General features: G+C 37.9%; 1 protein-coding gene across 2 annotated transcripts in view; it reads right to left on the reverse strand.

The window, feature by feature from the left end:
- Positions 1-25483, reverse strand: part of LOC106065931 (polycystin family receptor for egg jelly-like) — a 175799-nt gene that overhangs the window by 78313 nt on the left and 72003 nt on the right. For both annotated transcript variants that reach the window (XM_056017216.1, XM_056017217.1), the window contains exons 15-17: positions 25356-25457; positions 17473-17627; positions 9892-10030 (exon numbers count right to left, since the gene is read on the reverse strand). In XM_056017216.1, coding sequence (XP_055873191.1) covers positions 9892-10030; positions 17473-17627; positions 25356-25457 — 396 coding nt within the window. The remainder of the gene's footprint in view (positions 1-9891; positions 10031-17472; positions 17628-25355; positions 25458-25483) is intronic.

Below are 25483 nucleotides of genomic sequence, written 5' to 3' on the forward strand. Positions count from 1 at the left end.
TTTCTTGTTTCTTCTCGTTTAGTACGTTTAGTATGTATATGAAATAGACTTCTACTAGAAGCACCATATACGGATGTAGGGTATTTACGAAAATGCTTAGTATTAGGCTTTAAAGTGTATACGATGTTTTTACAATTTACTGGCATTCATGCGCCCTTTCGGCGGCCCTACCGATCCACCGAGCATTTGCCCGAATGCCGATTTAGCTAGTCCGCCCCTGCATTGGACATTCTCAGAGCTCAATCCAACCACGCTGACGTGAGTCACCAAAACATCGTGCTGCTGAAGTTTAACACCAAGATGCCTCAAGTGTCAGTAGCCTCTTTGTGTGCTCATTGGCCTCCAGGAGATCTCATGCCAAACAATGTACAAGGAAAACACACTACTCTTTGGTCTTTGGTATAAGAACAAGAACAAAGTGAGAAGGAGGAGCTACAGTAGATCATTGACTTTGGCAGATCCAACTTTCGGGGAAAGGACTTTAACAAAAATAACCTGCGTTTTTAATTTTATAAACTCTTAGAATCGGCAGGTCAAAAGATGATGTCTTTACTGAAACAGAACAGTATTTCGAAAACAAAAATTATGTTACAAAATTGCATAATAATTTGTATCATATCAAATCATATGGTATCGAATATCCTAGTTTATGAGAACTGATCTGGTTTTCGAAGGTGACGATGACAATGGAATCTCCAATCGCAGCAACCCCAACCCATTCAGGCCGCTACTGCATTAAGAAGGAAAGTGGATGCAAAGGAAAAAGATAAAATCGGTTTTGGATTGCTTGCCTGGATAAGTGGGAAAGCTTGTTTGAAAAGATGCACATACATTTCATGTGCAAGCAACCCATTGATATGCTTACAATTATAAACATGACGTCTGTCTTCCAGTCTTCATTAGAAATATTAGTAACAAAGTCACAATCAATAACCTTCAAAGAACATAACAATTTCTTCCTTGAGATCCTTGTGACAAGGTGGATTATTTGGCCGTTTTGGGTGTCTACGGGGTTGTTATGAAAATTATATTCTATATTGGTAGTCGTTCTTATGTTTACATGTGCTTGTAACTCGTCCGTGAGAATGTGTTCACGAAATGTGTGTTGTGTAGTCATTCAGTGTATTAAAGCCATACTATACAGACATGGTTCTCTCTTATCTTTATGTTCATAACAATTTAATACACTGAATCCAAAACTGTTAAGTTGTTAGAATTTCGAAATGGATAGGATATTTCGCCCAGAGAAGTTTGACATCGAGCCCACAGCATCTCAAGCAGCAGAGCATTGGCAGCACTGGTATGAAACGTTTAAAAATTTTATATCGGTAGTATCAGTAGACAATCTTGATACTAAGAAACTACTGATAAACAATATCTCTCCTGCTGTATATCAAATGATACTTGATAAAGAGACATTCGATGAAGCAATCCAGACTCTAAATGGCATCTACATTCAACCAAAGAATGAGATGTTTGCTAGGCACAGGTTAGCTACTTGCAAACAAGAGCAAGGTCAAACTATAGACGCCTACATGCAGAAATTAAGAATTCTATACAAAGATTGCAACTTCAAAGCGGTGACTACTGAACAACACCGAGAAGAGGCTATTAGAGATTCGTTTATCAATGGACTAGTGTCCAACAGCATTCGAAAACGACTACTTGAAAAGACTTTTGAGTTTAAAGGACGCCTTCGAGGAGGCTCGCTTACTAGAACATGCTTATCAGTACTCATTACAATATGAATCATCACAGCCGGAAACTAATTGCGCGGCAACTACTCTCACCAATTCTTCGGCCTCACCCTTGCCAAATGTAACGATTCCTCAAAGTGCAAGCAATTCACACACACATGAAATAAATGCATTAGCTAGGAAGTGTTACTTTTGCGGCAGGGTTAAGCATCCCCGCTCTCAATGCCCTGCAAAGGAAGTGACATGCAATCAGTGCTTCAAAAAGGGTCACTTTCAAAGAGTTTGCAAATCTAGATCTTCAACAGTTTCGGCTATCGCTACTGTGCAGCCTTTCAATTTAAACAAATCTACAATACCAATTAGCATCAACAACGTGCCATTGAAAGCCCTAGTAGACACTGAGAGCTGTGAAAGCTATATTCCGACGCACATCGCTAAGAAGCACAAATGGCAGACATGTTCCTCAGGCAACAGAATCTTTATTGCTTCCACCCATCTATCTCGAATCACTCAAGGACATATCTACGCTAACATACGTCTCAAAAATGAACGATACGAGGGAGTTAGACTTTCTCTATTAGACAATTTATGCTCTGACGTAATTCTTGGACTTGACTTTATAGGTTTGCACCAAAACTAGTTTATTCCTTTCAATGGTCAGAAACCATCATTATGCCTGAGTACCCTCCAGCCATCGAAGGTAGAGGCTCCTAGCCTATTTAGTAATCTGTCACCAAACTGTACCCCAGTGGCTATAAGGTCTCGCAGATACTCAGTTCCAGATAGAAAGTTTATAGAGAAGGAAATTCAACAACTAATAAAGGATGAAATTATTGAACCATCTAAGTCTCCCTGGCGTGCACAAGTCCTAGTCACAACAAATGACAGACATAAGAAAAGAATGGTTGTGGACTACAGCCAAACCATAAACCGGTTCACTCTACTAGACGCCTACCCTATGCCCAGAATTGACGAACTGGCAGAGAAGATTTCGCAATACTCTGTATATAGCACTTTAGACCTGAAAAGTGCATACCATCAGATTCCTATAAAAGAAGAGGAAAGGCCTTTCACAGCCTTCGAAGCATGTGGGAAACTGTATCAATTCCGTCGGATTCCGTTTGGCTTTACGAATGGAGTCGCCTGTTTTCAGCGTACGATTGACAAAATTATCGAAGACGAACGACTCACTGACACTTTTGCTTATGTGGACAATGTGACCATCTGCGGTATGGACTTTGAATCACACGACCGAAACCTACAGCGATTTCTTGATAGTGCTCAAAAGTATGGAATCACTCTTAATGAAACAAAAAGTGAAATTAGCACTGCTAAAGTGAGACTGTTAGGATACGAGATTTCCAAAGGACAACTTAAGCCGGATCCTGAGAGATTTCACGCTCTAAGGGAATTACCCGTACCAGTGAACATGCGTGAACAGAAACGAGTAGTGGGTCTTCTGGCTTACTACTCACAGTAGATACCTAACTTCTCAACAAAAATAAGCCTGTTAACAAGAAATCAACAATTTCCTCTCTCCGAAGAAGTCAAGAGAACATTTGAAAATTTGAAAAATGAGCTTGAAAAAGCCGCCGTATATACTATTGATCCGAATCGCCCTTTAACCGTTGAGACGGATGTTTCTGATATAGTCATAGCAGCTACCCTCAACCAAGATGGCCGGCCCGTTGCTTTCTTCTCTAGCTCATTAACAAAAAGTGAAAGTAAACATTCTTCAGTTGAGAAAGAAGCATATGCCATTGTTGAGTCGCTGAGGAAATGGAAACATTTCTTAGTTGGTAAAGCGTTTACACTTGTTACGGATCAGCGGTCTGTCTCTTTCATGTACAACAGGTCAAACAAAGGGAAAATTAACAAGGTTACAAAAGACAGTTTGTGTGGAAACACAAACTCAAAATCGGCCCCCGAAGTGGTCCACCCACGCAGGCTTCAATATTTTCAGAAAGAACATCCGAATGAAATTATATCAAAGACAAATGAGAGATAAGAATGGAGAAAGAAGGTTAACAGATCTTGTGTAGTGCCCCAACGGTCCCGCAGATCAAAGGATAGGTGAAAGTGAATGTAAAGTTAGATGTGAACCTGGTCTAACTATTTCCACTTTCAGACCTTGTGGTCTATAGGGCAGATGATATAAAGTTTATCTGTTTTTGTGGCCTACGGTTAACGAGGGTGTCATGTAGCCAGCACAACGACCAACCGCCGTTACTCTTCCCCAACTAATGTCAGGTACCCATTAGAGCTGAGTGGACTAAGAGGCGCCCAAAGATTCCAAAGTTGAAAATCCCAGTCTTCACCAGGATTCGAACCCAGGACCCCCAGTTCGGAAGCCAAGCGCTTTACCGCTCAGCCACCGCGCCTCCCCTGGCCTAACTGATGTCTTATAATTGATCCGATTGTCTGTTAAAGGCTCAATCTCTTATTCGAATCCTCAAAAAAAAAATTCTTTTTAAATTAGGTCTAACTTGTAATGCATACTAATTAGCTTTTTCTCATTAAAAAAACTGCTTGCGTAACTGATTTTAAAAATTAGATTTTTCGCTTTCAGAAAAAAAAAAGTAGCCGTTGCATCAGAACTTTGAATGGTCTAAAATATTGTGATGTCCGATTTTCAATATCTTTTCTAGTTTACGAGATCTAAATGGGACGGACGGACAGACGAACAGACATTTCGCACAAAACTAATAGCGTCTTTTCCCCTTTCGGGGGCCGCTAAAAATGAAAAAAATCCAGAGATGGAAACTAGAACTCTCGTGTTTCCACTATGACGTCATTTATCGCCCTGGAAAGCAGAACACTGTAGCTGATACATTTACCAGAAACTATCTATCTGCCATCACTCGCAATGACCTTAAATTGCTACACACTAGTCTTTGCCACCCGGGCGTTACTCGACTATTGCACTACGTAAGGACTAAAAATCTTCCATTTTCCTGTGATGACGTCAGAACTGTAATAGAACAATGTCAAGCTTGTGCAGAACTAAAGCCCCGTTTTTTTCGACAGCCGACCGGAGATCGGATTAAAGCAACTCAACCTTTTGATAGAATTAGTATGGATTTCAAGGGACATCTCCCTACTGTTTCAAGAAATAGATATCTACTTACCATTATAGATGAATTCTCTAGATTCCCATTTGCATTTGCATGTCCCGATATGTCTTCCTCTACGGTTGTTAAATGTCTCAATGAACTATTCGCCCTATTTGGATTTCCAGCGTACGTCCACACTGACAGGGGAACTTCGTTCATGTCTACAGAGGTGCAGCATTTCCTCCACGAGAGAGGAATCGCAACCAGTAGAACGACCCCTTACAGTCCGAGAGGAAAAAGACAAATAGAGAAACTATGGGGACTTTATGGAAAGCCATCACCTTGGCTCTACATTCTAAGGAATAGGAATTGGACATAGCTAAATGGGAACTAGTACTAAATGATGCTCTGCAATCCATCCGGTCATTACTATGCACTGCAACTAACATGACACCACATGAACGATTTCTTGGGTTCAACCGAAGAAATGGTTCCGGGACATCCCTGCCAACATGGTTGACCAGTCCTGGTCCTGTCCTGCTGAAGAAGAACGTTAGATCATCTAAATATGATCCCATAACAGAGGAAGTTGATTTGGTAACATGCAACCCTCAGTACGCTGTAATCCGAACACCAAACGGTCGAGAGGAAACTGTCTCATTACGATGTTAGCCCCTAGGGAGGAACAAAAAGTTATAGAAAATGAGAATCAGAGTGGAACAGAGCTTGATACTGGCTGCCCCATCCAAAGCTCACCTCCCAGGAATCAACCTACTGATTCTATCATGCCTGATGAAACCACCAGCACCACCGAAGACATAGCCAGAACGTCCGAAACTCAAGAAGATGAAACTACACATACATACAATCTTAGAGTAAGGAGAACTAGGCCCAACTACAAAGTGTAAAAGCTCATCAGCTTACTAGAGCTCTTACTTTGACATTCAGTTTTGTTTCCATAATTACATTTTTTTATTTTACTACTTTCATTTGTTTTTTTTGACTTGACTTTAATGTGATGTTTGATCTATCATGACATATTTTAATAAGCTATTTGATTTACCATGTTATATCAACATGTTACATTATGTCATGCTATTCTACATTGTTTGTTTACTTCAATCTCTACTATTATTCTACACTTACTTATATCAACATGTTACATTATGTCATGCTATTCTACCTTGTTTGTTTACTTGAATCTCTACTATTATTCTACACTTACTTATATCAACATGTTACATTATGTCATGCTATTCTACATTGTTTGTTTACTTCAATCTCTACTATTATTCTACACTTACTTATATCAACATGTTACATTATGTCATGCTATTCTACCTTGTTTGTTTACTTGACTCTCTACTATTATTCTACACTTACTTATATCAACATGTTACATTATGTCATGCTATTCTACCTTGTTTGTTTACTTGAATCTCTACTATTATTCTACACTTACTTATATCAACATGTTACATTATGTCATGCTATTCTACATTGTTTGTTTACTTGAATCTCTACTATTATTCTACACTTACTTATATCAACATGTTACATTATGTCATGCTATTCTACATTGTTTGTTTACTTCAATCTCTACTATTATTCTGCACTTTCTTAATTCTTTCATTGTTTATAATACTAGTTAGCATTTTTTGAACCGGGGGTGAATGTTATGAAAATTATATTCTGTATCGGTTGTCGTTCTTATGTTTACATGTGCTTTTAACTCGTCCGTGAGAATGTGTTCACGAAATGTGTGTTGTGTAGTCATTCAGTGTATTAAAGCCATACTATACAGACATGGTTCTCAACTCTCATATCTTTATGTTCATAACACAATCAATAACCTTCAAAGAACATAACAATTTCTTCCTTGAGATCCTTGTGACAAAGTGGATTATGATTTGGCCGTTTTGGGTGTCTAGGGGGTTTTATGATTTGAGAACGCACACTTGCACATATAATCTACAGGCACAGCGTTATAACGCAGGCAACAAATACTATATTTAGATATAAAATTATGTACAGTTTATTATACAAGAGAAATAATTACTAGATGAAATGCTGTAAAGTAGCTAGGATGGGATCTAGCGTATTTACATGTATAAGTCTATCATCATTAGATTCGAAAACCAAGTGGTCTGAGTGTCATTAGGTTGGTTGTTTAGCTTAAGGTCCGGTGCTGCACTGATGAGACTGGTGCTGACGCTGTCTGCTGGTGGGCTGGCGTGGTGGATCCAGGCTCCGGGTGCAGTCCAACGATGTATAGCTGCAGAGCTCAGCTGCGGCTACCATTCAGTCAAGCAAGTGACGAGTCTGTGGCTAGCGTTGTTGCTTGGACACTTATGAAGATAAGTAAGACTGGTAACTGCAGATCTGGTGTCAACAAATCCGGTATCACCGTTAGGTTGCTAAGACTTCAGGCGCATGTTGCCTATAAATAAAAGCTGCAACGACATGATGTACAAATCGGTTTAGCCATAATGATACCACTGTAGAGTAGATGCCTTTCCGTGAAGGACATCTTCAGACTGACGTAGAGAAACTATAAGCTAGTTTCATAAATAGGAAGGGGAACTAGTAGATATACATTGTATCCCATAAATGGAGTTTTCAATATTAATGGGAGATCCCATGGTAACACAAGTGAGGTTCACCAGTCACGGTGAATAGCAATAATACACATTGCTTAGATAATTGAAATGAAAGTGGAAGGGGAGATCAACTCGCCCATGCGTTCACATAAATAAAAATTGCTGGGACGACGTCTCCAAACTAGAGAATAAGTAATTAAACATGATTTTGCCTAAGTAATATATTTTTGCCATCATGGCCGATAAAATGAATACATAAGTAATCAAGGGAGAGTAAATACATACTTGGTAATATGACATGTTATGGAAATGTTTTGATAATTCCCGCCCAGGAATGAATCAACAATAATATGCTAAGGGCTCTTGTTGAGCTATAATTTATCAAAGATGAATTCTGATAGCTAAAGAGCTAAATACATGTGGTAAGATATATCATATCGATGAATTCTAGTGCAGATAAAGGAGATGACTTTGGACATTTTGACATAAAAGTCATGATATAAAATATAAACATAAAGTAATCTACTTACATTATCCATAAGGAATACACAAATATATGTACACAAAAAATGTAGTAAATAATTCACAAATGTATACACATCATTAAGTAAAATGATTCTCAAGCACTTTACTAAGTTACCTACCACCAATCCAAAGTGTAAGAATTAGGGGATGAAAATATGTAGAGCTCAGGCAAGAGACTGATGCGCTCCCTGTGAATGACTCGGACAGTGAAATTTTGTCCATATACACGTGGCGAGGGGGGTGTGGTCGCAAATGTAGCCCAGACTATCTGGCGTCTTTCAACAAAGAGATCCCCGCTTGAGCGTGACGAAAGTTTCCGGTAGATAGACATTGCGCGAAGGCGCGAGTTGAAAGTACAAGAAATTAGCCCAGGTGGTTAGAGAATGTGAATGGGAGATTATCAAGGGAGATTATACCTTGATATTGGCTAGCACTAGACGAACAGCGTTGCTTGCCCGAGGAGTTGCGTTGAATGGGCTCTTTGAATTGACCAGCCGCTCCCGGAAGGGGGTGGGGTCAACGGATGTTTTCCAAGATAGATAGGGGAAGTGTACTCTTGTCAAGAGTCTAGTGTGGCACGTGTCAAGATGGGGATAGTAAAGTGTGACATCAGCGCCAAAGGGGTGGGGCAGGATTGGAAGGGTGGTGGCTGTGTTTTTTTAGCGCTTGATGGGCTACATTTACGAAAATTAAAAACTGAAATGTTAAAATAAATTAATTAAATGCTTGGAACTGAGTGATACCTTGAGTGAGCTAAAACGGTTCACTACAATACTAGATTCTTCTCAATACCTTGCCAATGTTAACCTTCTTGGAACTGTTTGTGGTTAAGTCCCCTAGCCCTGATAAGTCTGATCACTGAGATAATTGGATCAATAACATGTTTGATAGTCAATGCATCCTTGAACAAAGTTTCCCTGTAGAATTTATGGTTGGGATATTGTTCTATAATTTATTAAAAAAATAACAGTTTTTCATAGTCGAAGCACGGACTTCATCCGTTGTTATACTTGCCATCTTGTCCCATACCAAGGCAAAACTTTCAACACAGTTCTTCATAGCATTGAATAAATAATGAGTTTGTGTCTTTGACTGAATGTTTCGAAATATTGCCAATAAGAATAATTTTTATTTACTTAAACTTTTTAGAGATAATGTTTCTTAGGCCTCATTATAAGTGATAAGAATCAGAAGTTTCATTAATTTATATAGATATTTACAATTATTTAATTTTAATATATTTGCATTTTTATACGTTTAATCTGTGGCCACATCTGATTTCTGTAGGTGTCCGCGGGCCTCATAAAATACTCTTGCGGGCCGCATGTGGCCCGCCTACCGTATTTTGCCCACCCCTGCTTTAAACAATCACAACAAGACTAAGGCTTAAATATTCCTGGACCATTGTCGAATTCAATGTAGGCCACCTCTGAGTTTGTTAATAATCCTGGTAATCTTGTTTAAATTGTTTTTTAGCGGTCCTCATTAGTTTAAAAGACACTGTTAGTTTTGTCTTGACTATTCGCAGACTGTCATGTTAGATAGGCAAAACAACTAGAGAAGCTAGTGAAAAACTAATTTCACCTTTTGTCACACACACATACACACACAAACAAATGTAATAGACCCTATGGGCCTGAGCTCTTAATATCGATAATACGTTGTTTCATTTGTCTCACGTGGAAAACAAAGGCAAATGTTTGAGAAAATCGCACTTCTGACTTGTATTTCATTTCATTTTCACGCCAAATGGTGTACAAGTCTCATTATCGATAATAGGTTTTACAGTTTGTATTCAATTGAAAGCTACACCATATGATTCTTTAAAATAAACTATGTCAATTAAGCTTAAAAATATTAAACTACTTTAGATAGACAACAAAAGGCATTGCTTTGAATATTCTTTGTCCATGGGCGGATTCGGTGTGGGGAGGGTGAGGAGGGTGCTACTTTATTATATTGTTTTTTCTTTCTTAAATGCATATTATTATTAAACTATTGAGAATGAATACTAACTTGGTAGATATTGGTAAACCAGTAGAAGGTGATATGAAGCAGCCTTTACCACGAGGTGCTCCTCTAGTTCTTACACGTAAAGCCAGCCGACTGCTACGACCTACTAAGTAGCCATGTTCAGGTCCTTTGTACATGTATGCTTTATACAATACAAGAGATTTATTTTGAGTCAGATAAATGTTTCTGCGTTATGAAATATAATTTAAAAAAAGGAAAAAACAAACAAACAAGTTTTCTAAACCAACAGGTCATGAGAGTGCTGTTGAGCTGGAAATATACTTCCTCTATAAAAGTTGATGTTATTCCTGTAGCTTAACAAAAAAAAAAGTCATCAATTATGGTTATCAATTAGCGTTGTAGCTAATAATCAATAATTTTATTTTAGCGATGACCTTTTGCTTCCATGTCTAAATTTAAAATTTAATATATTCCCATATATTTAATATATTCCCTACATTTATGTACAATCTTAATGACGGAAAGTTGTAAACGTGAGTGGCTTCCCATTTAATTAGTCTTCTGGAGAATTAATCCTTTTTCCAAAGCTTATATCAACTCTGTTTGTCTGTCTAGCCAAAAGTTTGTACACGTTATTATTTCTCCACACCCAATCTCGGATCAAGTTGAAATTTTGCACAATTATTTCTTTTAAATGACAACACAAGAAATCAAGAATCATTAAAAAATAATTAATTAATAAAAACATTTTGTAATAAATTATTTTGTTTCGTATCTCAAACAAGGGGAAGAAATATTACCTGACTAAAGTAAAGTGGTGGTAGTCCCATTTATTTTAGGTTGTCATCTTAACCCAAACATAAAGTAGAGCCAATCTTCCATGCTCATAGACTCTTCGCCTGCATAGTGGTTACATTGGCGGATCCAGTGGAGAGTGCGTTAGGGGCGATCGTCCCCCCCCCCCGGCCTCCGGGGGGGGGGGGGACGAATTTTAGTACAGACATCACACGATTTATATACGAAATTTTAGTACAGACATCACACGATTTATGCTAATCGTATACACGAGTCGACCCGCGGCGTAGCATATGCCCCCCCTCTTTCATTTTCTGACCCTCGCTCTTTGTCACAGCGAAAGTTAGGGGGGGGGGGCTAACTCTAATCCGACTTGCAGAAATAAAAGAGTTATCTTTCCATAACTTTTTCATCGTGGTGTTCCGCATGGCTGGGCCACGAAGAGAATTATACACATACATTAATTATTTATAATTTAACCCAGTCTTTTTTAGGGAGCGAAAAGGTGATCGACGTAACAGAGGTGCCTCACGGAAATGCTTTAAAGACCAGCTTAGGCGTCAACTGTCTTATGACATAGAAGAGAGCACCTAGTTGCATGAGGCTTCAGAAGAGACAGCTTGAGATCACTTACGAAGGCTGTGGGATACACATTTGAGACCAAACGAAAATCCGCTGCCGAGGACAGACATAGACGGTAGACAATGGTTATGCTTGCCTTGGATGTGGCAAAGTTTGTAGGTTAAAGCTAGGGCTGCGTAGCCACGGAAAATACTGCATTCCTCATTAATCTTTGGACTCGAAGACAAGCCTTATTATTATTTAAAAAAAAACAACTAGTCCTAATAGCACCAAAAAGATAGACCTTAGGCGTTGTTTCCCAAATATGTTTGTCTCGTAGACTATTTGCCATGTTTTCTAGTTATTGACCCCTTCTTAGATAATTATACATTTTTCAGAATTCATAAACTTCGTTTTTTTTTTTAACTGATTTTCTAAGTCGTGTATGTTTATGAAGAAAATTTAGATTTTAAACTAAAATTCAATATTTATTACATGAATTTACCAAGCAAAAGAAAAAAAAATGTACGTCTATAACTGAGCTGCTTCAATTCAGTTCTAATATTAAAAACGTCTCGGGGAGTGGTGTTCAGAGTTTGTTTATTATTGTTAGAAGATATACAACCTTGCTGAAACATTTTTTTGCACTAGATAGGAACCTAGAAAAACAATTAACAACTTTGTGATGATATTCTGATAAGTATCAGGTATTATGTGTGTAAACCTAGAAGAGCTGATATTCTTTTTAAATTGCATCTTAATTTCTTCATAAATGATTATTCTGAGCAGTCCTTCTTGTAATGATATATCCCCCTTACCAACAACGTCCTCATGTGGATTGGTTGTCCTTTGAGATATGACCGTATTGAAAACACCCTGAAACCTTAGTTAAATTTTCACAAGAAATGCTCAGATTAATGAATTCCGTCAATATTGAAATTAAGTTGTATTCTTGTAGTTGCAAGTTAAATCTATTTTTACGAATCTCACTATCCAGGCTCTCTGCAAACTGCACCAGACACCAACAACTTAAAGAACTTGACATGACAACTCAGGGCTCCAAAGTAACGTAACACTGTAATAGTTGAATAAATCACAGCCAATACTGTACAATTGGCAACACGTACAATGTACAAATATCTCTCCGAAAACACCGTACCGAAGTATCAACTCTTGCACTGGCCTCTCCGTCTCGTTCCGGGCTTGCACTGGGTTCAACAGTTCAGGACTGACTTCACACACTAGGATCGTTGTGTCGGACTCGATCGCAGACCAAGATCAAGACGCCAGTTGTCTCAACTGTACTTGACAGTAATCCGCACTGAACCGTCGTAATGCTCCGTACAGAACCACACCGTTGAACTGTGCTGTAGTTAACCGTGTTCTGAGCCCCTGTCGTGAACCTTCTCTCGTGAACCCCTTTTCTCAACTGTCTTGACTGCGACACCTCCGCTCTTTATATAGGGTCCCTGCTGGCCTTCTAGAACCGGGCAGAACGTCGCTGGACCATTCTGGGTGGTCAGATGACGACAAACCTCGTGACGCTCCTGAGCTCTGTTCACGACGTCGATCCTTCCCGAACCATCATGTTGACATTCGTCTCGGCCGACCGTCGTAACTCGTCACGGTTTACCGCTCGTCTAGCGCTGGCCTGACTACGTTTATACTACTACCCCCATCTGTGCCACCACCAGGTTTATAACACTATATTGATGAAACAAGTTGCTGAATTTCAATTTTGTTTTAAAATAAGAACTCAATAACAGTGCGAGAACAAGTTATTTAAGTGCTTCCTCCTTTTAGACTGCACAAGACACAGCGGGCAGGCCACCGGCGGATCCAGAACTTTGGAGTGGGGGGGGGCGATTTTTTTCCAAACCCTAACCCTAACGCCCACTAAACCCTAACCCTATGCATAAACGTGCGTACAGCATATATGTATATATATATATATATATATATATATATATATATATATATATATATATATATATATATATATATATATATATATATATATATATTCGATACATGAGAATAAAATAAGACTGTTTCTCAATCTTTGGCGAAAAAAAACTGAAAAAAAAACAGTCATGTTGAGGCCTTTCTCTTGCAAGCTTGGGGGCCAAGGAGAGCGCTGTAAGCTTTCTCAGTGTTTCGCCCCGAACCCAAAAGCGTTTTCTTGCATTTTTCACTGCAGCATTCTCCTGATATCTACAGCTCATTATTTATCAGTGGGGTTCGGGGCGAAGCCCCGACGCCAAAAGCGTTTTCTTGCACTTTTCACGTCTGAAACGCATTCTCCTGACATCTACAGCTCATTATTTATCAGTGAGGTTCGGGGCAAAGCCTCGACGCTAAAAGCGTTTTCTGGCATTCTTCACTGCAGTAACGCATTCTCCTGTCCTACAGCTCATTATTCATTCTATTTTAAAGGACCTTTTGAATAATGTGGAAAAATATTCTAATACATTTCAAATACAACCGATTTGTTCTTTGAAAAGATAAGATACCCCACATATTTAGATTAAGGCTTTGAGGATCGCCGCCGAAAAAAAAATTCGATTAATAATATTCAATAAAATTTAAGCATAAATTGTGAGTTATAGTCCTAAATTTATTTAACTAGAAAAATATGAGATAGAGTAAAGGTTGGAAAAAGTCGACTAGGAAAAGATTATCTGGCTTTTGAACTCAATTCAACCGTGACTGTTATATTGAAAAATTTCGTTTGAATTATAACTTTTCCAAAGCAAAGTCTTTCTTAAAATAGTTATGATAAATTCATGTGAAATTACACAAACTCTGTCTGGAAAGGGGAAGGGCGGTAAAATGAAAACGATTAATACTCGCTCCTTTTTATGATTCCTGCTAATGATTGCATTTTTCATTAAAGAATAGGGGTTGGGCGACTCGATGTAAGAATTTACTTATAGCATATATAAATTATATTAGTGACAGATTTTTTAAATTTTGTAATTTCTTACTATAATACAAAAAGTAAAAAGTATTGGTTTGTCCGATGGGGGGAAGGTGATTGCATGTATCTCACTTCCACCTGTTTATATTATATATATATATATTCGACTAATTTTGTTCACATACTATGATTTCTCCATAAAAGTAGGACCGCCCCCCCCCCACTCAAAGGGTTTAGATGGGAAGGGCAGTAGAGGTATTCGCTCCTCCCCTTCCAATCGGCCAACAGGTGAACGACATAATATAAAGACCGGTTAAAATACCAATAACAAGTTTTAATCATATAGATATTTTATTGATTCTGTTAGTAAGCTGTGATTTCTACAAATAGATTGGACCGCCCCCCCCCACTCGAAAGTTTATGGTGGGGGGAGCGGATTGATGCCATCGCCCCCTCCCGACCCTACCAAATCGGCCAAAATACTAGAAGGGGGGGCGAAATAATCTAAAAATAGGTTGAAATATGAATAATTAGTATATATTATTAACATAAGTAATAAATTCGTATATAAATTGTGTGAATTCTATACTAAAATTCGTCCGATTTCGGGGGGGGGGGGGCGTCGGCCGAGTGGGGGGGGAGCGATCGCCCCTACCGCCCCCCCCCCTGGATCCGCCAGTGGGGCAGGCACCAAACAAATAAAACGAGCATATGCCAATAAAAGGTTTTATTACCAACAAGGTTAACGCATCCAGAATTATTGGAGACATACAGAGAAGATGAAAAACAATCTTAAAAAGATCAGTTGCGCACAATAGCTTTGCCTACAGGAGATGAGGAAAAGTATGCAGGTCGCAGCTGGGTTTGCGTAGTAATGTGAATTACTGCAAACATTATTAATCTTCGAAATCAAAGAACACAATTCTCAGAAGAAATTAATCCAACATCTGATACTGGAAAAGTTAGTGCTCCTCAGGCTAATTTAGCTGGAAATATAAAGCATCATGATCCTCAAATTTCCAAATCTGTTCTTAAAACTTTTAAGTCCGATAAGTCCGAGGACTTAGTCGAAAGATACTCTAAATAACGAACCTGCTCCACAAAGCGAAGCAGGACGTTTTGGCGACGCCTTTTTGGCGACGCCGTTTTGGCGACGCCGTTTTGGCCCCGCCGTTTTGGCGCGAGCCGTTTTGGCGACGGGACGTTTTGGCGCGAAATACATTATGTACGTTTATTGTATTATTTCTTTTAAAAGAATTATTCATATCTATGTTTTGCATGAGTGTTTGTGTTAAGACATATTTTTCACGTACTAAATGTAAATGTGTGTTTGTTTTTCACATCATTTTCTTTAATAAACATTTTGGCTTGTGTATGTGTGTTTATTTAGAGGCACACTTTTATTATCAAAAAAGTTTTTTAAGATATTATTTTAAAATTAAAAACAAAATGAAACGATGATAGACTAAAAATTGATGCAATTATTTGTTTACATTAACATTGGTTTATTTAATGACTGTATGGTATCTCCAGCTATACATACCAAACACTTGCTAATAATAAGTAAAAATATAATACATGTACGATGTTTCTCAAAAGACTTTAAGTTAAGTATACATAGACACCATGGTTATTCACCTAAGTCGCTGGAATTCAAGGGTTCATTAAAAAAAAGCTACGTGCTTATTAAATTATCGTCAAATGATATCTCGCGCCAAAACGTCCCGTCGCCAAAACGGCTCGCGCCAAAACGTCCCGTCGCCAAAAACGGCGGGGCCAAAACGTCCCGTCGCCAAAAACGGCGGGGCCAAAACGGCGTCGCCAAATCGGCGGCGCCAAAACGTCACGTACCGTCCACAAAGAGTGTGTGAATGTTGTCTTACTACGAGAATGTATAACTGGTGAAAAAGAATTGTCCCGATACCTCGGTACTATGTTTTTCGCTGCTACTGTTGGGACTGCCGAGGCCTGGTTACATTGGTGGCTAAAGAAAGTGACCACAGACCTATGTCAAGGTAGGACAGACACTTAGTGTTGGAAGTTTGGACAAATAATAGACGCTTCAAGTGCAACAATGTTTATAATTCACCAAAACAAAAGCTGACTTTAGATGTCAGAGAGACAACTATAGACACTATAATAGCTGGAGATCTAAATGCCCATTCACCTTCCTGGAGATTTGATGACACTGATCTGTCTGGTAAGAAAGTCCAACTCTATCTGTGCAACTCTACTAACTATTTTCTTTAGCAAAACAAACATTCTCTTTTTACTATTCTAGCACGCTAGCAATGGTTCACTATCATGGCCAGGTATCTATTTAGTCTCTGATAACTTAGGATCTGTCATAAAGTATTAGGTGCTAGGCGATATTGTTAGTGACCAACTTCCCATATTTATGACTTCAAATCTTTCTAAAATCAACTCCAACACCACTAAAGAGTCACAAAAGTGGTGGTATATTAAAGCTGGTTGGAAGGGATACTATCCCTCATACACTCTAATTCTGTCGACCTTCAGCAAAATCCTGAGCATAGCTAAAATGTTTATTCGTCGTACTTACCCTAGTAAAAATTTCAAGAACTTTTGGACAGTTGAAATTAACAAGCTTGTTACGACACGACAAAAGGTCCAACAGAACCCAAACAGTCCAACAATCATGCAGATTTAACAGACCCAGCCTACTAGTCAAAACGTGAACGTTGGACCCATATGTGTACAACTTTAGACTTAAGGAACAATTGTAAGTCCTGGAGTCCTCTAAGAAATCTGTTAAGTGCTGGGCGTACAAACAAAACAACAGAAGCCCTTATAATTCTCACCCAGTGATGTCACCATTTCCTCAAAGAAAAAAATTGCAACCTTGTTGAACAAATATTTTTCTAAAATCACAAGGCTGCCATGAAGTCCCCAATGTCTAAAGCCATTGATAAGGCTCGCAAAACATAAAAAAATGAACAAGAGGAACCACAGACCAAAAGTGCTGAGAGAACGATGAACTCCCCCTTCTGGATAGACAAGCTTAATGCCAGCTTCCTCAAGGTAGCGGAGGAGAGGCACAATAATTCGGTAAAGAGACAGGAGTTAGACGTTCTATAGAGAAGCAGCTGTGGTTACTTAGTTTGGAGCCCCTCTCAAGCGTTATATGGAAAATTTGGACTACAATGTAATGAACTTCAATTCTCAAGGAACACTATAAATATGTAAAACAGAGAGTCGAATATGGTAGTATAAGAGAACGAATAGCTTAACAAATACATTTGTTGCGGTATCCAAAGAAATGTTGTTAATTGTAGTGTTATAACCAAAATGATTCTTAAATATGTTAGATGTAAGGAACTACTTACTTTGTAAAATAGCCGTAAAAATATACTCAGAATCTGGTAGAAGTGAAGATCGTTTGGTTGACAAACTTGTACTTCCTTTCTTATTGTACAGAATTTCTTTTAGCCTCTCAAAACTCAATTGTTTTCCATTTTCTTCGATTTGCCAAAATATCCATCTTGAATAAAATATACGTTATATAAAAACTTTTTAGTCTGAAGTTTTTACAAGTAAAAGTAAAAAGAAGTAAAAAAGTTGGTGCACGTTATTTCTCCCATACACAATCTCAAACCAGACTAAAATTTGGCGCAACCAAAAATCAATAAAAATAAATGTACCAAGTAGTTAATTAATTACTATTAATTCATTATTTTGTTTAGTAACTAGATTAAGGGAATGAAACAGTAATTGACTGGTGTGGTGGTATGCGTTGATTTAAGTCCCCTTTGTACTTTGTAGAGAGAAAAAGTTGAAACTATTTATTCTATTGGCTAGAGGAGGCTTTAGCCCTCTAGTATAAATCTTTTTTTAAAAGCATTTTAAAAAAAATGTAAATGACCTGAATTCAAACTAGAGGGCTAAAACAAATTTCCTTAAGGATAATAAAGATTATTATTATTATTATTATTATTATTATTATTATTACTCCTAGGTCCTAATGGTAATAAAAGGGTAACTTCATTTATACTGGACAACTATCTTTCTCCCCTACCCCATTCCAACTGGATCAGACATGCGATTAGATCATGGTGTAATGAGAAAGCTACTAGCATTAATATTGCGCTACACAAAAACAATCCAACAGATTTTATCATTGTTAGAATAGGTCTTTTACAAATTTAATATACAAATATACAAAGCTTACTGAATACAACTTAGCTTAATAAAAGCTTTTTTAGCGGCCTCTGAAAGGGGATAGACGCCATTAGTTTTGTGTTGTCCGTCTGTTTGTCTGTCCGTCCGTCCCGTTTAGATCTCGTAAACTAGAAAAGATATTGATAATCCGACAAACATGATATTTTAGATCATTCAAAGTTCTAATGCAACGGCTATTTTTTCTTCTCTGAAAACGAAAAAAATAATTTTTAAAATCAACTATGCAAGCAGTTTTTTTTTCATAAAAATGCACAATTTTTTTTACAACTATTTACTATTAATAGTAAAAAAAAACACTGGATGCTATTTAGTAAGGGAGATGACTATTTACAATACTTTTAATACATTTATGCTAACGGTTTTAAATTTTTTGTAAAAAAAAAAAAAAATATTTTTTGTTACAATTGTATTGCTAAGTTATGTAAGTCCTGTCAAATTAACTACTACATTTACAAACAAATGTTTACGTTTTTTAAAGAAAAAAATCTATTTAGAATGCATATAAGTGGAACGTAATTTAAAACAACAATTAATAAGCGTGGTCGAGAGGCTAAGTGCGTTTGAACTCTACTCAGGAGGTGCACCTAGAAGGGGGCTCGAGGTTCGACACCCGACTCGGGCAGAGTTGCGTTTACTGAGCGCCTAAAGGCAGCACGGAAAGCCAACTCCTAGATACCCCCTCCCCCCACTGGTCCACAAATGAAATTGGACCAAAGCGCTCTGAGCATGCTATAAGCATGAGAGTAGCGCTATATAAAAGCTATCAATCAATCAATCAATAAGTAGCTTTTCATATTATCCCTTGAACCGCAGCGTAATCGTATTACAAAAGAGGACTGATCTAAAGGAAGGGGAATATTTTTAGCGGCCCCTATTAGGCTATACACCTGACAACAATCCAAATTACAATAAATAGGGGCCAGACATAGATCTAGATTTAGATTTAATTGTATTAAACAATTTGAACAAAATTTACATTTATAATCCATTAAGAAAATAATTTATCTTCTAATAGCTTAGGGGGTGGAGATTTATTTATTATGTAAGCAGTAGTATCACATCAAGAAGTGAATATGATGCGAACAGTAGTAGGCCTGACCATAATATTGATCTAGATTATTCTAGATCCAATTCCTAGTAGATCTCCTAGTAGATCTAGATTCTATTTATAGATTTCTAGATCTAGTCTAGATTTGGCTATAGATTTATTTCTGGTTGTTTATCTAGAATCTATTTAATCTAGACCTAAACCTAATCTAGGATGATTGCCTGGTCGTGCGGTTTACGCACTGGACTATCGTTTGGATTTATCGATGGTCCCGGGTTTAAACCCTTCCCGCTCCCATCCCCCGTCGTCCTAAGGAAGGTTTGGACTAGGAAGTAAAGTATCTTCAACTCTGAAGGAACATCCGAAACATGTAAAACATTTTCCAAACATTTCTAGACCTAGTCTAGATTCTAGATCGAGATGAACACAAACATCTACCCACTATACAACCTACATTGTACTTAAGAGAGATTTTCGCTATAAAACCAAGATTGAACTCTACCTTTGGTAGATTTACATTAGTTACATATACGTTTATATATTCTACATGGGTCATCCCACATACTACTTTATAATTGGTAGCCTCATACACACACACCATGTCATGTTACAAAGATTAGTTTATGATAAGCATATGTGTTAAAAAAATGCTGTTTACTTTAATTTATCAATCAGCAATAGAGTTTAAAGCAAGAAAGTAAATAAAAGAAAAAAAATAATATGAATATAGCTATATTATTTAGAAGATTTGCAAAAACTTCAGTAAAACGAGCTGTTTGAGTCATGTAGGTATTAGACTCCGGCTGCGGCTGAATATCAAATTTTACGTTGAATTTGAAGGCATCGAGGAATTGAACTCCGCCTCATTTATAAATATCTTGGAATAAACCAGAATGCCAAGATAAACCATAAGAAATTAAAAGAGTACTTTCTTGGCAAATATAGGCAAAGAGTTAATAAAATCCTCAACACCAAACTGTCTGGCAGTAATCTCATCACTGCAATAAACAGCTGGGCCGTCCCAGTGCTCCTTTACACGTTCGGTGTGATCAAATGGACTGACACCGACCTACATGACATTGACAGACTCACTAGAAAATTACTAACCAAGTTTCGATGCCTACACCCCAAGTCCTCCACCATAAGGTTATACCTGCCCAGGAAGGATGGGGGTCGTGGATTGCAGAACATCTTCAAATTGTGTAAGATGCAAGTTCTAAAAATACGATCAAAACTGCTCGCCTCCAGCAACAAATTAGTTTCCTTCCTACGGAAATACGACTCCGATGCAACCCCTCTGAACCTACACAATGCTGATGTCAATGTCGGTTTGGACGACGTAGGGCATGAGATTCGTCAATGGGAAGAAAAAACACTCCACGGAAAATTTCCGGCTTCATTACATGGGGACAACATCGACAAGGCTGCGTCCTTAACATGGCTCAAAGCAGGTCATCTCTACCCTGAAACAGAAGGCTTTGTTACAGCAATACAGGACAGAGTAATCAGGACAAAAATTACGAGAAGCATATCCTGAAACTCAATGTTGTCGACAAATGCCGAAAATGTGGAAATGTGGGCGAGTCGATTGAACACATTATGGCAGGATGTCCAGCCCTATCAGAATCAGCCTACCTGGGTCGCCATAACAAAGTTGCAAAGTTAATACACCAACACCTGGTTTTGACGTACAAATTGATCGGTAAGGACACTCCCCCTTATTATAAATACTCTCCGCAAGAGGTTCTCGAGTCTACTAAACATCTGCTGTACTGGGATAGGCCTATTCTGACCGACAAAACGGTAGATTTCAATCGCCCGGATCTGCTGTTCATCGATAAAAAAGAAAAAACCGCTACCATTATTGATATCGCCGTACCACTGTCTCATAATTTAAGAAAAACTGAGATAGAAAAACAAAGAAAATATGGGAACCTAGGCTTGGAGATTAAGCGTCTATGGAAATTGTCCAAAATAACAAAATACCCCATTGTTATATCAACCGAGGGGATAATAACAACTGACATCACAGACACCTTCAAGGTCCTTAACATTCCTAGGAGCATCTTCGTTGCCTGTCAGAGGGCGATACTGCTGCAGACCTGCCACATCACCAGAAAATTCCTCAGTGGAAACTGTTAAAGGGACTACGATGAATTTTGTTTCTCTTTAGCGAAACTCGACCCTGGCAGCGGCAGAGAATTACTACTCGTTCATTTCTAACATAATAATGATAATTTGTATGATTCCTTGAGGAAATTTGTTTCAAAATTGTACATTAAAAATATATAATTAGAGCAAACTTTTGTACAACAGCACACAAGATATACTTTCAGATATTTCTCTTTCAAATCACATGCGTCAACCGCAACAGTATGTGGCATATTGTACAATGATTTAATGGACCTCATTCACTAATCGTAAACAAACAACATTTAGCCACGTGATAATATTGATAAAACAATAAAAAAAAAATCTGTCATGTGACAGCCTGTGTGTATTACGTAATTTGTATAGAAGAGATAGAGAACCACGTGGCTAAATGTTGTTTGTTTACAATTGGTGAATGAGGTCCATTGCCAAGGAAACAAAAGAGTTTTTATGTCTTTTTTGTTTTTGTGATAGGTGCTTGACATCTTCTTTGTGATGGTAACATTTTAAAATCACAAAGAGGAGTGTGAGATTTTGTATGCTTTAATTCTGAATAGCTTTCTTTGCATTGTTTTTCTCAGCTAGGTGTCCATGTGTGGTTTGGTTTTTGCATCTGATCTTCCTCACAGCCTTTACAATTTTATAAAATTTATTTTTATTTTTGTTTTTTTCAGATACCATGCTGTGATGTTGAAACTTAAAATACTGCAGATGTGAGCATGGTAAAAAATTCACAATGCTTTTTCGCTAACATTAATGGATGACGTCTTTCTTAGTAGGATTAATCTATGTTGCCCTTTTCTGGTGATGTAATCTGTGTTTTCAATACAAATTTTCTTTTCTAACACAGTTCCACGGTACTCAAATCATTGAACTATTTCTATGCTCTTCTCAGCTACTGAGAAAATGTTGTCCTTTTCTATTCGAAAGTTCATAATCATTTCTATGGGGGTTCTTTTGACATTCTGTATTCAAAAGTGTTATTACCATATTTTTCAATCTTGCTTATTCCACTTAAACAATGATTTTGGTCCTTTCTGTCAGAATGCACATATAATTCTATATGGACTTAGCTTCATTGCTTTCATTTACACAAACCCTAACCCTAACCCTACTTATTAGAAATGTCATTGGTTAAAAACATTTATAATTGTGTATAGTTGTTCATAGTCATCAATCACAATACATGAATCAATAAAAATTTATCAATTAATTAATCAACTAGTGGTAATTAATTAATTTTTAAATAGAAAAAGGGATCTTATCCCTGCAGTCTTAAGAAATATGGGCCTGATTTTATCGGTATTACGTGGATTATACTTGACACATAGCAGACTTCTTTCAATAATTCTAAGAGACGCCAGAGATGAAGTAACAACAAAATAGAACTTAAGTAATCAGGATAACTGTAGTTGTAGACCACGCATCAAACTCAACTGTCCTTACACACTGTCTTTCGATCACATGACCATAATACTGGTCGTATTTGTGTGTACTAGCAGTACTGTCCAGGACAGCAAGGCAGTAAGGACTGTGTGCTACCTTATATGAGTCCTTAAAAGTCGCTGTACCAGCTAGAGAGACTTGTAATGTTTAGTTAGGCAGTTCTGTTGTGTAGCAAAGCATTTGAAGTTAGTGTAGCCAATAGTCTATTATTGGCTGTTGTTGATGCATTTGTAATTAAACCGCCACATTGTTTATTGATGCTCTTGTTGTTAAGTTCTTGTGTTAGATGTGCTGTTGTGTTGTGTGACTGACAGAAGGTCTGGTAGAGGAAATCGTAACACTTGTGTCTTGAAGTGGAATTTCATATGGCTTCTGTGAAACTTATTGTTGAACTTGATCTAAAAGAATTGAAACAAGAGCTTCGCTGTCGTGGACTGAAATGCTTTGAAAGAAACAAGGAAACATTTAAAGAACGCCTGCGACAAGACTTGCTGGACGAAGATGAAGATCCGGACTCGTGTCTGTTGGAAGTACAACAATATATCAGAGAGCTCATGAGTGCTGTGAATGAGCAGATGAACTCGTTCCAGGTACAGTTGGGTACGAAGCTGGAAGAGGTCAACGAGGAGGTTTGTACCATGATTAAACAGATATTTTTTTTCAATACGCGCAAGTCCATCTGCTGCACCAGTATCAGCAAGAGAAGCGCTGATGGTGGTGCAGCAGATGGACTTGTGCACATAGGGCGTTGCCCACGTGCCCCACAGACATGTCTTCCAGACACGGTTGAAGATTATGCCGTGTTTGACAACCTGGCCTCCAGGAGGCCTACGGCGCATGGAGAAAGACAGCTGGAGCAACGTGTAAGACTAACGGTCTTAACCACTGCCATGACATCAAGTCCTCCGCCTCCTAGCCACGAAGCTGCGACCAGTGGCGACTGACAGAAGGCCAGACAACGTGCACGACGTCCTCTCAACCAAAGGACGACCAACTGGTTCAGGAGAAAAGCACATACACAGGCAGCAATGCAGATGGCCCCATCGAGATGGAAATACAGGCACGCTGCCGCTCCCACAGATAGACCCCCACCTGCAACGGTAAATCTCCACAGCCTATGTCGTGAGGAAGAAGGTTATATGTACTATTGTTAGTTTAAAATGGTGGCAAGTTTTTTGAGTTCTTGGCACATCGACACAATTTAGGTTATGTCGTGCCCATAATCCTTCAAGGATTACTCTCTCTTCATATCACCAGAGCTAAATTCCATAGAGTTAAATGGTGGCAAACAATCTAATTCTTTACAAAAGCTTATCTTCCCAAATCTTAATACATTTTCTATATACAACTAAGTTAATTTTAATTACGACCGACTGATGACCTAATGGGTTAATATTTTTATGTATTCATGTGATGTCATTAACTATAAATAATTATGCATCTTGATCCTAGAGTGGGAATTGGGAGAAATAAGGTAAAACAAATTTACCCAGAAAGACAAAGCGAGTTAAAATTACTTTAAACAAGTGTTACTCAAACATGTAATTAGCTCCAAAGAGTCCAACCTTTAATTGGCAAAGTAGAGGTTAAAGAGTTAATAAAAATTAGAAACTATGTTCATGAGGATGAATGAGATTCTGGAAGGATAAAAAAATGTCACACTGTGGAGGCTAAGCATCCAATAATAGTATATTGCAAAACGGAACACTGCCTTAAGTTACTGATAATGCTCTTTTTCATCCAATATTTAAATACTGTTTTCACCAATGCAAGGAGTCAACGGAGTCAGAGATTCTTAACTTGTACAAGTATCTTCAGCTCCATGAGCTAAGGGGAAATGTGTCTACTGTGTCAGTTGACCTAGTAGAAGCTACTAAGTATAGGAAGGGATCTTGCTAGTGGAGATGTTGAAATTCAAGTTCGCATTTCCGGTGAAAGATTTCTAGCATAACGAACATACGAGTGAAATTACATTGCATTTTCGTATCTGACAGATATATCAATATTTACCAATTATAGCAGTAATAGTTTATATAGAGAGCTTATAGGTATCTTTGGGTTAACATTGTAAGCGTTTGTGTTTGAATTTCAGAAACTATAACCATCAATATCAACAATCCTTTCATCTCAATTTAAAATGATTGACAACGATTCCCGCGCTTTTATTCCGCCTAAATACCGTCAACATAATCTTTGCAGGATTTTCTGTATGTTGTCCTAGTATCATTCCTATCAAGCTCCAAAATGTTCTGAAATTGAATTTTAGTATTTGAGCTCATCCTAACAGAAAGACAGACAAACCGCACAAAAACAAGTTCCTTTCAAAGTCACTACAAAAGCAAAGGAAGAAAATGAAAATGTGCAATGGTAAAACAAAATACTCACAGTTTCGAATGTTTCTCTATTTCAGTGTTGTTATAATAAGGATAAAAATAGTACACAATCATATCCATGGTGCCCACGGACTGCAAACAGCCAGAACCACAACTTGAAAGAAATAAGATAACTATTTG

Source organism: Biomphalaria glabrata, chromosome 18 (assembly GCF_947242115.1).
Source record: "Biomphalaria glabrata chromosome 18, xgBioGlab47.1, whole genome shotgun sequence".
NCBI lineage: Eukaryota > Metazoa > Mollusca > Gastropoda > Planorbidae > Biomphalaria > Biomphalaria glabrata.